Raw genomic sequence first — 13490 nt, 5'->3', positions numbered from 1 at the left:
CATTAGCTGCAGCAGAATTACATTCAACCAAATCTGCAATCACATGGCCCGGCATATCCCCCACTCGGCAGCACAGTGATTAACACTGTTACTTCACAGCTCCAGGATCCCAGGTTAAGTCACTACCTGTGCGGAGTCTGCACGTTCTCTCTGTGTCTGCGTGGGTTTCCTCCGGGTGCTCCGGTTTCCTCCCACAAGTCCCGAAAGACGTGAGTTGAACATTCTGAATTCTCCCTCTGTGTACCCGAACAGGCAGCAGAGTGTGGTGACTAGGGGATTTTCACACTAACTTCATTGCAGTGTTAATGTAAGCCCACTTGTGACATTAATAAAGATTATTACTCTACCATTACCACTAAGCCAGGGGATCAACTCTGGTTCAATGAAGAGTGCAGGAGAACATGCCAGGAGCAACATCAGGCATACTGAAAAATGAAGCGTCAGTCTGATGAAGCTGCAACACAGGACTACTTGTGCCATACAGCATAAGCAACAAATAATAGATAGAACTAAGCGATTCCACAATGAACGCATCAGATCAAAGCTCTGTAGTCCTGCCACATCCAACCGTGATTGGTGGTGGACAATTAAACAACTCACTGGAGAAGGAGGCTCCACAAATATCCCCATCCTCAATGATGGAGGAGCCCAGCACATATGTGCAAAAGACAAGGCTGAGGCATTCGCAACAATCTTCAACCAGAAGTGCCGTGTGGATGATCTATCTCGGTCTCCTCCAGAGGTCCCCAGCATCACAGATGTCAGTCTTTAGCCAATACGACTCACTCCACATGGTGTTAAGAAACGGCTGAAAGGACTGGATACCGCAAAGGCTATGGGCCCTGACAATATTCCGGCAATAGTACTGAAGACTTGTGCTCCAGAACATGCTGCACCCCTAGCAGGGGGGATCCGACACCTGGTGGGTGTCACTCACAGCCCCCGCCGAGTGGAAATATGAGTGAACCACGCGGGCAGGAACTCGGCCAGTTGTCGGTGAAGAATCGCCGTGGGGGCCTCAGTGGCCCCCGACCGGCACCGCGTCGACCGCGCTCGCGCAATTGGTGCAGATTCTCCGGTCTCCGGAGAATCGCGGGAGCGGCGTCGGACCCGATCGCGGGGGTCTACGCCCATTCTCCCCCCTGCGCTGAGCGCGATTGTGGCTCGGAGAATCCTGGCCCTGATGTATCCTGCGACAACCACTGGGCTGGTTTAGCACACTGGGCTAAATAGCTGGCTTTTAAAGCAGACCAAGGCAGTTCAATTCCCATACCAGCTCCCCGAACAGGTGCCAGAATGTGGCGACTAGGGGCTTTTCACAGTAACTTCATTTGAAGCCTACTTGTGACAATAAGAGATTTTCATTGGGGAGAAAGATGGGCAGAAGAGTACAAAGTTTGAGGAAAGTGCGGAAGACAGGATTCCTCCTTCCTGATGTTCAACTGGAGGAAATTGCAACACTTGGCTAACTTTAACCATTCCTGCCAAGTATAAGAGGGGCAACTTTGGTGCCACACATTTCCCTCGATTCTCCTTTTTAATGACTTCAGCACTAGGGTGTTAAATGGCTAGCTGACCAAACACTGCCCCTAGCCAACCAATGCTGCATGTCAGTGTACATGTGGAGGCTGACCATGTATCTGTGGATGACATCATATTGATGAAGAGAGGAAGGGCGGTCAAAGATCGATTTTTCGGTGACTCCTAAAGTAATGACATTGGTGAAGAGAAGTCATTGCTGGAGATGTTCTGGCTATAGTGTAAGTGTGGAACCAAGTGAGAGAAATCCTACTGAGCTCATGTGAACAGAGGAAAGGCATTGGACAAAGTTGGTGTGGTCCACTGTGCCAAAGTTGCAGAGAGGTCAAGAGGGATAATATTCCACAATCACAGATAATCTGTGGGATTCTCCGTCGGCAGGATCCTCCGCTTCGCCGGCAGTGCACCCACGCCTGCGGATTTCTCGACACAATGGGAAACCTCATTGGCCGGCTGCAGAAACTGAGAATCCCGCTGCCGGAGGGGGCACGCTGCGTCGGAAAACGGGGCTGGGCGCACGGAGAATCCTGCCCAATGTCTTTGAAGCTACAATATCCATGGAAATTTACAATACCTAATGAAGACGTGCTCTTGAAATGATGCTGTCTCTTGCTGCAACATGTAAACTCTCTGCTGAGAAACTGTATGCAACGCAGAGTTTGTCAATTAATGCAGAACCACTGAACAGAAGATTTCAGTATTAAAGATATATTTAATTGTTTTGATATAAAAATAAATTCATTGTAGCTTATAAATCATTATATATAGATCATAGTATACTGATAGATGGCTTCCGCTATCTGTAATCATACTTGCCCTTTTCCTAAATATATCAATCACATTTACACTTCCATTCTACATATCTGTGGTGGTTCATCAGCTGAAATCAGTATCATCCAAATCCATCCTTTCCAGCCCAGCATTCACCCCCTGGATAATGGCACAGACATCAGCAGCCGGCTTTCCATATTTAGATAAATAATCAAAGGTCATTGAATTTACAGTGCAGAAGGAGGCCATTCAGCCCATTGATACTGCACTGGCCCTTGGAAAGAGCACCCTCGTAAGCCCACACCTCCACCCTATCCCCATAACCTAGTAACCCAACCTAACCTTTTTGCACACGAAGGGCAATTTAACATGGCCTGTTCACCTAACCAGCACATCTTTGGACTGTGAAAGGAAACCGGATCACTCGGAGGAAACCCACGCAGACACGGGGAGAAAGTGCAAACTCCACACAGTCACCCGAAGCCAGAATTGAACCCTGGTCAGGTCCCTGGAGCTGTGAGGCAGCAGTGTTAACCACTGTGCCACCTGGGCCACCCCAATTGGGGTTGTTTACAAACCAATTTAATAGCATATGTCCACACCATAAAATGGTTGGCTTAGCCGATTTCCCTTTTGAACGTGGCGCTAAATTGCTGGCAAAGATCTTGGCCACATGTATAGAGGGTTGTGCCCCGGACATAAATGGGGAGGACCAGATGGGATTTGTGAAGGGCAGGCACCTGACGTCCAACATTAGACGGCTCCTGAATGTCATAGTGATGCCAGTGGTGGGGCGCGAGGTTGAGATGGTAGTAGCTATGGATGCAGAAAAGGCCTTTGGCCGGGTGAAGTGGAAGTACCTATGGGATATTTTAGGCAGGTTCGGGTTTGGGCAGGGATTTGAGGATTGGGTCCGGTTGCTTTACCAGGCTCCAGTGGCGACTGTAAGAACCAACCAGGGCCGGTCAGAATATTTTAGTTTCTGTAGGGGGACAAGACAGGGGTGCCCGCTCTCCCCACTACTGTTTGCCCTAGCCATAGAGCCTCTGGCAATGGCCCTTATGTCATCAAATGTTTGATGGGGGATAGTGAGAAGGGGGGGGGGGGGGGGGGGGTGGTGGAGCACAGGGTCTCGCTCTACGCAGACGATTTACTGCTTTATATCAGATCCGGGGGGGGGGGGGGGGGGGGGTGGCTGGAATTATGGAGATGCTGGAAGAAATTGGGCAGTTTTCAGGCTACAAGTTAAACATGGAAAGAGCGAGGTGTTTGCGATTCAGGCACGGGGGCAGGAAAGGAGACTGAGGGAATTACCTTTTAAGGTGGTGGGGAGGGGCTTTAGGTATCTGGGGATCCAGATGGCTCAGGATTGGGGACAGTTCCACAAGTTAAATCTGGGCAAAGCAGTCGAGCAGATGAAAAGGGATTTCCACAGGTGGGACATGCTCCCGCTGACACTGGCGGGGAGGGTGAAGACGGTGAAGATAACAGTCCTCCCAAGATCGCTGTTTTTTTTCAATGTCTCCTGATTTTTGTCTCGAAGGCCTTTTTGAGGAAAATGAATGCGGCGATCTCGGGTTTTGTGTGTGCTGGGAAAACCCCGAGGGTGAAGAAGGCACTCCTGGAACGGGGCCGCGGGAAGGGGGGCTTGGCCCTACCGTGTTTTATTAATTATTACTGGGCGGCTAACATATCGATGGTCACGAAGTGGGTAGTGGTGGAGGGGTCGGTTTGGGAGCGAGTAGAGGCGGCATCCTGTAAGGGTACGAGTTTGGAGGCTTTATTGACGGCGCCCCTGCCGTTCTCGCCGACTTGGTACTCCACAACCCAGTGATTGTGGCAGCCCTGAGGGTGTGGGGACAATGGAGACAGCACATGAGATTGCAGAGGGCGTCAGTGTAGTCACTGATCTGTGACAATCACCGTTTTGTTCTGGGGGGGCTGGATAGGGGCTTCAGGAGGTGGCAGCGGGCAGGGATTGAGAGATTTAGGGGTCTCTTCATTCAGGAGGGTTTCCCGAGTCTGGAGGCATTGGGGGAGGAGTTTGAGTTACCGGGTGGGAACGGGTTTCGGTACCTACAGGTACAGGACTTTGTCCAGAGGCAGGTTCCAGGCTTTCCCCACCTCCCTCTGAGGGGACTACAGGATAAGGTGATGTCAAAAACAGGGGTTGGGGAGGGGAGGGTCTCGGAGATATATAAGGAGTTGATGGAGTGGGAAGGAGTCCCTATCGGGGAGGTGAAGAGGAAGTGGGAAGAGGAGCTGGGAGGAGAGTTGGAAATCGAATTATGGGAAAAGGCTTTGAAGAGAGTTAATTCACCCTCATCTTGTGCCAGACTTAGCCTGATCCAGTTCAAGGTGGTTCATAGGGTCCACATGACGGTAGCCCGGATGAGCTGGTTGCAGCCATCTGGGATGGCCACTTACAACCAGGAACAGAGAAACTCGCAGAGCATAGCGGGTAAAATGGACAAAGCAAGATTCAGGCAGGCTCAGAGCCTGAAATGTATATTTGCAAGCAAGGAGACCAGACGGTATCGAAACTCCGACCAATTAGCATTTTGATGGGCCGATTAGCATTTGATCGCCCATCTCCACCAAGACAAAGGACTGGTACTTGAACGACCGGTACAATCCCAGACATTTCGGCACCATTCCCTGTTCTAGGGAAGCGTAAACACCAGGGTCAGTGACCACTTGGGACACGCCCAGCCATCCAGGCACCGGCCCATTTATTGGTTAGAAATCGAACATAGTGATCGGGCATCACCCAATCAGTGGGGTCCAAACTGAAGGACCACCCAAAAGAGCACGAAAACCCCCAACCATAAGAAGAGAGTCCGCCATCTGTTCGTTCTCTTTTAGACCTGGCACCCCGGCTACGACCATCTCCAATCGCAGCACCACCAGAAGCAATTCCAAGTTCAACGCCCGCTACCAGACGGATGAGCCCAGCTGAGCAGCAGTTACTTCTCCAGACTCGATAGATCCAGAATCGAACAGCCACTGTTCCTCTGACCTAAGGGTGCCTGAAGTTAAGTACAGGTAGTCTATAGGTGTAGTTAACTAGTAGTGTATGTTGCATGACTAATTGTGTGTAAATAAAGTACCCTTGACCTTGAATTGACTAACTGGTGTTTGGCTTTTTGATCGATAGCCGGTTGAACCTTGTGGTGGTATCATTGATACCTGGCGACTCTGAGCATTAGAATATAGATATCAAAAGAAAGGAGGGCAACCTCACTGATTGCCATAGTTACAGTAGAGTCACAGAAAAGGCAACAAGGTTTTTTTGAAGAAGTGGAGGATAGGTGCGGATACTGTGGGGGAAGCCCAGTGAATCATGAACATATGTTCTGGGCGTGTCCGAAGTTGAGAGGATTCTGCCAGGGATTTGTGGATGTTATGTCAGAGGTCCTGGAAGGGAGGGTGACTCCGAGTCCAGAGATGACAATGTTTGGGGTATCGGAAGATCTGGGGGTCGGGGGGGAGAGGCCGATGTTCTGGCCTTCTCCTCCCTGGTGGCCTGGAGACGGAGTTTGCTGGGATGGAGAGACTCAGAAACTCCAAAGTCAGGAGTGTGGGTCAGCGACATGGCGGGGTTTCTCAGGCTGGAAATGATTACGTTCGCCTTGAGAGGATCAATTCAGGGGTTCGCCCAGAGGTGGCAGCTGTTCATCGACTTCTTCAAGGAAAATTGAACGTCAGCAGTAAGGGGAGGGGAGGGGAAAAGGGGGGAGGGGAAATGGGAAGCACGGTAGTGTAAGACAAGGAGAGAGAACTTAGTACACGGGTAATTTATTAGGAAATAGAGTGGGGTAGTAGGGGATGTTGTTTTTAGGATTTTTGATGCGTCGGCCCACGCCGTTGTTTAAGGAATGTTAAAGTGTTAAACTGTAAACTGTGAAAATTACAAATGTTTCAATAAAATATTTTCTAAAAAAAAATGGTTGGCTTGGCAGACCACTTTTTAAAATAACTTTTTCCAAAGGGCAGGAAGGAAGCAGGAGGCTATCTTTGAGATGCCCTTTACAAATCAGGGAACAACCCCCTAACATAGGACTTTCCCCCCTTTCTTCCAACCTGCCTGCTACATTAAATACATCAACCCTATCTCCATTTCCTAAACTGCTGAACCCTTCCCTGCCCAAGACCATGCACTTACTTGGTTCCAGAATCCACAAGCCACCTTCTTTCTGCTTGCAGTCCTAAAATGCCCACCAATGGGCTCTTGGTGTGTGGGACTTCCACCCATGTCTTGGTGTGTGGGACTTCCCACACTGTCCCAGTTTCTCTCACCCACAGTGCAGTATGCGTGCTGGGTGACTGTGTGTGGGTTCGTCCGCCCCCTGTAATATTTCTCCTTTGTTTCACATCACATGCTGTGTTCAGTTGGCTGGTACGTGATGTGGAGCGATGCCAACAGCGCGGGTTGAATTCCTGTACCAGCAGAGGTACATGAAGGTCCCACCTTGTCCCTTGACTGAAGTGTGGTGACCCTCAAGTTAAATCACCACGAATCAGCTGTCTCTCTCTCTCCCTCTCTCAAGAGGACAGCAGCCTATCGTCCTCTGGGACTGTGGCATCATTTCATTTGAGCTTACACGTAATCTTTATATTTCCCCATCAGTTTCGGCCAAAGAAAGTTGACAGTAGAGCCCCACATTAATGCTTCAATGGTTTTCCATTTTTTATTCGTTCATGGAATGTGGGCGTCATTGTGGGCCAGCAATTATTGTCTAACCTTGAGGGCAGTTAAGAGTCAACACTATTAGTATGCGTCTGGAATCACATGTAGGCCAGACCAGGTAAGGAAAGCAGATTTCCTTCCCTCAAGGACATTAGTGAACCAGATGGGATTTGTGACAATCGACAATGGTTTCATGGCGAGGGGCGGGGGGAATCTTCCAGTTTCGCCGACTATGAATCCCGACAACGGGAAGTGTATTCAACGGCAAATTCCATCAACCGGAAGATCCCAGAGCATTACCTTGGGTCTTCTGGAATAGTTGTCCAGTGACAATACCGCTATGCCACCACTATGCCACCACTATTACTGAGGGTACTAATTAAACATTAATGTTTTTCTTATTTGTACCCAGGGAATGCTCAGTTTTAAGGTGGCCCATGCAGCCAGGTCTCCATTCCTTTCATCCCTCCTTTACATAAGGATCACCTGGAAGGGGGAGAATTGAACAATTACACTTCAGTTAGACCCCAGCCATCAGGAGACCAAAGGATCTGAATAGGGCCTGTTTGTTATCGGGAAGCCTGTCAGAAATACCACAAGGTCAGCAGAGAAGGGAGTATAACTGGAAGCTATCTGGCTGATATTTTACAATGGTTGAGAAAACCATGTCGCTGATAGTCATTACTGCTGCTGCAGCTACATGTGCCTAAGAAAATAAAACAACAAATCAGGCCACTAGACTGACTGTACTTTAATGAGATCATCATTTGGTTTATTCTCCAATGATTACTCTCTGATTTCACTGGCTCCCACTGTGGAGAAATCTCCAGCTCAGTGGAGTCACCCTCTTGTGGTAATCTTGCTACCTAATGGTGTGGTGGTGGGGAGAAGAAGGAGGCAAAATAAGGCAGGACTGGATGGTAATTGTATGAACAGGGACTAGAAGATAGAAGAGTAGTTGACCAGGGATTGGGGAATTTGGGCATGGAGAAAAGAGTGACAGAGTATCTGAAATTCCACTCACAGGATATTCTACACTGCAACCTAGGAGCACTAATATTCTGAGTCAATACAGGAGGGAGGTCTTCATTTCCGAATGTTACTTACCCCAATACATTCCCAGTTTCTGTACTGGATATCTGCTTTTCTTTTCCCGAATGTGGACCAGCAATGGTCGTTTGGACTGATATGAAATGGGAAGCAGCCCCCTCCTCCTCCTGGTTGACCAGGAAAGTGTTTATAAATAAAAAATAAACTTCTTTCTCTTGGTAGTCAGCGAGCAGTCCGAAGACCCCCTCCGCACACTGCTGGTGAATCTTCAAAAGGGGTCCTTTAACAGTTAAAAGTCAAGTAAAATCACCATAGTGCCAAATAACCACGAGCTGCTTCCCCTTTGAGGAGGAGAGCTGACTGGTGGTGATTTAACCTGAGGATCACCACACCTCAGGTGAGGGGCAAGGTTGAGAAGGTGGGCATTCTTGACTAAACTCAGCCGGTACAGCAATTTCGGCCCTGGTTTACATGTTGAAGGCGTCACTCAAGGTGTCGAAAATGAGTGTCTTGGAAATTCGGGAATGAGAGTGACACCCGTGCAGATTGGGTGCAAACAGCTAAATCAGTATACTTGCTGCCCATTTTACAACCAATAAATGGATTATAAATCTGACAGTGATATTCTTTCCCGCCTTTTCCTTTGTACTAATTTTCCTCTTTTGGTAATCTCTCTACCTAATGGCCAAGCTAGAAAAGTATCCTCTTGCCGACAGACCAGATTGGCGTCTCAAAATGGGTTTCAACAAATTTATCAATTATTTTAAACGCTGCACATGGGAAAATACACAAATCTCCTTGCTAGACATTGGAAGAGGGGCAGTAGGTTCAGAGTTTATTACAACAGGATCAGGAACTTTTAAAACATTTACTTTTAATATTAAACTCTACGCAGTTATATTTCAGATGATGCTATTACTTGTTTTCCAATATCAGTTGCTAACAGGAAGTTAATAAATAAACAAATAATCACCAATCTGCTAACTGCATTGACCAAACTAGCAGCACCAGCATCATCTGAGACTCTGGGCAAGAAAAAAAATAACTTTTAATTTAATTTCCTCTTTTAAGATTGCAGGTTCTTGAATTAAGTTATCTAATTTGGAGACTGAAGTTCATTTAGTTTTGGGGTCACTGATGCAAAACTAAATATTAAATGTGCATCTTTTTCATCAGCATGTTGGATCATAATGTGCTTTTGTGAAAACATTAATTTACTTTTCCATATTTTGGAAAAACATGTACAAATGCATGAAATAAAAAAGTCGACTACATTCACCAAAATATGAAATAGCAGAAATATATCGGCAGGATATCGGATAAAAATACAAACTGCAATACTGATCTTAAGGATATACGTACCAAAGAATCAAACTGTTCCCTTGGACAGACAAACAAGCGCCCATTTACATTTGGTATTGTAAAAATGGAAACTTCACTTGGCTTCAGCACCACTTTTTCTGGAAAGGAATAGGAAAAAATAAAAGTGAAATTAAGTGAGTTGGTTCCTAACTGCGCATTGCAATCATGCTTTGATTTCGAAATAGCCAGGTGCCACAGATATTGATGTTCAAACACAGGGGGCGAGATTCTCCACTCCCGCGCCGGTTGGGAGAATCGCCTGGGCCGCCAGAATTTCCCGCGACGCCAGTCCGACGCCCTCCCGCGATTCTCCCAAGCGGCGGGAACGGCCCCGTCAAGTTCCGCGGGCCGCAGGCCGGAGACACCCAAAATGGCGATTCTCCGGCACCCCCGCTATTCTCAGGCTCGGATGGGCCGAGCGGCCAGGCCAAAACGGCGGGTTCCCCCCGGCGCCGTCCACACCTGGTCGCTGCTGTCGGGAACAGCGCGGGAACGCTGGGGGGGGGCGACCTGCGGGGGAGGGGGAGGGGGGATCCTGCACCGAGGGGTACCTCAAATGTGGGATGGCCCGCGATCGGTGCCCACCGATCGTCGGGCCATCCTCTCTGAAGGAGGACCTCCTTCCTTCCGCGGCCCCGCAAGATCTGTCTTGTGGGGTGGACTCGGAGAGGACGGCAACCACGCATGCGCGGGTTGGCGCCGGCCTACCCGCACATGCGCGGGTGACGCCAGTTATGCGGCGCCGGCCGTGTCATGTATGCGGCGCCGCCTTTACGGGGCGACAAGGCCTGGCGCATGTAGATGACGCGCCCACGCTCCTAGCCCATTATCGGGCCCTGAATCGGTCGGGATAGGGGCCGTTTCGCGCCGTCGTGAACCTCGATGGCGTTCACGACGGCGTGGGCACTTTGGCGCGGGAGTGGAGAATCCCGCCCACTGTGTCACAGAGCCTGAGAATAAGGATCGATTGTTCTGAACCACCTTGTTCATGTGCTTAGTTGCTCCTCACCAGTGCAAGGTGGTGAACTGAGAAAATGACTCCTTCACCAATTGGGAGAATGGGAAAGACAAAATAAAATTGATTGGCTTATCCAATCAGTATCGTGGACTTCCTTGTAATCTCCTTGAGTATGGAACTGGTAGATACCTGGCAGTATGCTGCCTACCTGGCCTCTTGCTTAAGTAAAGTTGTATCCCAGAGAGGAGCCAAGAGAGGCAAAAATAAATCTTTAAGGTGTAACAATATTGACAAACATTGAAAGATGATTTGTGTAAAAGTTGAATCTCTATCATCAATAATATTCGGTACTGCAAAGTTTCATATTAAAATGTCACCTCGTCATTCTGTCTGAAAGAAAGAATTACATCATTATCTAGTAGATTTTTAACTGAAAGTTTAATTACTAGATCACTCCTGGTAACCCTTTAAGCACCGTGAGCAGCAATTATGTATTTGAAATATAACAAGAGTAAAATGTTCCTTTTATTCAATAAATAAGAACACACAAGACCACACGATTTAGGAGCTGGAGTAGGCCATTTGGCCTCTCAAGCCTGCTCCAATGTTCAATAAGATCATGGCTGTTTGGATTGTGCCCTCAACTCCACTTTCCTGCCTGCACGCACATGGGCAACCTAGAGGCGAAGGATGAATATGGTAAGTCAAGTTGGTCGAAAGCACCAGTTTCTTGATTACATTCTACTGCTCAGGAAGAGTATCAGTGCCAACCGCGTGAGCCATTCAATGAAGCAATTATAGACGATATGCTAGTGTACAGATGTGAAGATACGATGGAAAAGCTATTACAGATCATGCTCAAAATCTAGTGACGCTGTTTCAGAGAGCTCACCAAATTAATGTGAAGCTGAATAAGAACAAAATGCAACTGTCGATGACTAAAGTTTATATGTACTGACAGTAAAATAATTCACCCTATCCTGATAAGCAGCGAGTTTTAGCACAGATGCAGCAACGAACAGTATGAATGCAGTGTAATGAATTGTTGGATTTGTGAACTATCCAGCAGAGTATTTGCCCAATTCGTCATTAGTATGAATCTCTACTTACAAGTTCACTGTAAAAAGATGTTCAGTGCTATTGAGGCACAGAACAAGAAGCAGCATTTACATGCATCAAACAACTAGTAACGACAGCGTCAGTGCAGATATTCTATGATGTCCATGACAAAGTCACTTTGCAGTGTGATGCCAGTGAACAGGACTTGGAGCAACCCTCATGCAGCAAGGACAATCGGTCGCGTTTGCATCCAGAACGTTAATAGAAACTGAAGACGCTATTCCCAGATAGAGAAAGAATGCCTGGCTATTGTCTTTGTTTGTGAGCATTTTAATCTGTACCTGTTTGGGTGAGAGAAATGATGGTAGCGTATGATTGCAATCACTTCCAAACATCTTTCTCAACCGCCTCGATCTGTTCTAAAGTGTCTGTAAAGGATGTTACTTCATTTGCAGAGCTATCACTTGGAAGTGAAATACAAGCAAAAGAAGCAGGTGTGCATCCCCAACATTCAAAGAACAAAGAACAATACAGCACAGGAACAGGCCCTTCGGCCCTCCAAGCCTGCGCCGACCATGGTACCTGCCTAAACTAAAACCTTCTGCACTTACGGAGTCCGTATCCTTCCATTCCCACCCTATTCATATATTTGTCTAAGTGCCCCTTAAAAGCCGCTATCGTACCTGCTCCCACCACCTTCCCAGGTAGCATATTCCATATATTTACCATCCTTTGTGTAAAAACCTTGCCTCGCACATCTGTTCTAAACTTTTCCCTAACTACTTTAAACCTTTGTCCCCTAGTACTCAACTCTCCTATCCTAGGGAAGAGCATCTGACTACCCACTCTGTCCATGCCACTCATAATATTGTAGACCTCAGGTCGCCTCTCAACCTCCGTCATTCCAATGAGAACAGACCGAGTTTATCTAACCTCTCCTCATAGCTAATGCCCTCCATACCAGGCAACATCCTAGTAAACCACTTCTGTACTCTCTCCAAAGCATCCACACTGCTGGTAGTGTGGCGACCAGAATTGTACACAATATTCCAAATGAGCCCTAACTAAGGTCATGTACAGTTTCACCCCCTTTGAGGAAAATTACTGATGCTGGAAAAAATCTTCCAGATTTAATGTGGAGCAATGGGATAAGATGCTCCAGAAGTAGTCAACCCAGCAAAGACATTGGGCTGGATTCTCCGCAGCCCCGCGCCAAAATCTCATTCAGCACGGGGGCGGAGAATCCAATTTTACGCCAAAATCGATCCTGGCGCCAGTCCGCCGATTCTCTGGGATGCGAGAAGCGGCGCGATCGCAGAGTACGCTGCGCGGCTGGGGGCCCATTGATAGAGGCCAGCCCAGCGATCCTCCACTCCCGACGACATGGATCTAACCTGCTATTGTCGGTCGGGATGTTCGCGTGGCAGCTGTGGACTCAGTCCGCGGCCGCCCTGGTGGTGGGCAAGGGGATCGGACATCGGGGGGGGGCCTTATATGCGGCCGGGGTTGAGATCTGTGAGGTCAGATCCTCGGTCACGCAGCTGATCGGGGGGGGGCTCTAGTTTATGTGTCTGCCTCCGCGGTCCGATGGCACCCAGTGCGGCTGCAGGAGGCCACCAGCATCCGCATGCGCGGACCCAAAACCGGAGGTACAGGGCCCGTATCCGCAGCTAAAGCTGTGTGAATCATTTCGGGTCCCTGCTAGCCCCCTGCAGGGCTGTGAATTAGCTGTACTTGTTCCAAGAAATTTCCAGAGTAAAACTCCAGTGTTTCTATGCCGTGCGGGGACATAGTCCCATTTTGGGAGATCCAGCCCATTAAATCTGACAAACAAGGGGTGGGATTCTCCGAGCCTCCGCGGCTGAATCGCGCTCAGTGCGGGGGCGGAGAATGGGCGTCAGACCTGAGATTGGGTCCAATGCCCCTCCCGTGATTCTCCGGTACCCAGAGAATCACCGCCAATCGGGCGCGCGCGGTCGGCACGGTGCCAGTCGGGGGCCATTTGAAAGAGGCCCCCGCGGCGATTCTCCCAGTGCAGTTGGCCGAGTTCCCGCCGGCGTG

At 48.6% G+C, this 13490-nt stretch overlaps 1 protein-coding gene across 7 annotated transcripts in view; it reads right to left on the bottom strand.

The window, feature by feature from the left end:
- Positions 1 to 13490, bottom strand: part of rapgef4a (Rap guanine nucleotide exchange factor 4a) — a 631693-nt gene that overhangs the window by 58694 nt on the left and 559509 nt on the right. For all 7 annotated transcript variants that reach the window (XM_072476111.1, XM_072476137.1, XM_072476128.1 and 4 more), the window contains one exon: positions 9413 to 9510. In XM_072476111.1, coding sequence (XP_072332212.1) covers positions 9413 to 9510 — 98 coding nt within the window. The remainder of the gene's footprint in view (positions 1 to 9412; positions 9511 to 13490) is intronic.

The sequence above is a fragment of the Scyliorhinus torazame genome, chromosome 2 (genome assembly GCF_047496885.1).
Source record: "Scyliorhinus torazame isolate Kashiwa2021f chromosome 2, sScyTor2.1, whole genome shotgun sequence".
Lineage (NCBI taxonomy): Eukaryota > Metazoa > Chordata > Chondrichthyes > Carcharhiniformes > Scyliorhinidae > Scyliorhinus > Scyliorhinus torazame.
This window is presented reverse-complemented; position numbering and strand designations above follow the sequence as displayed.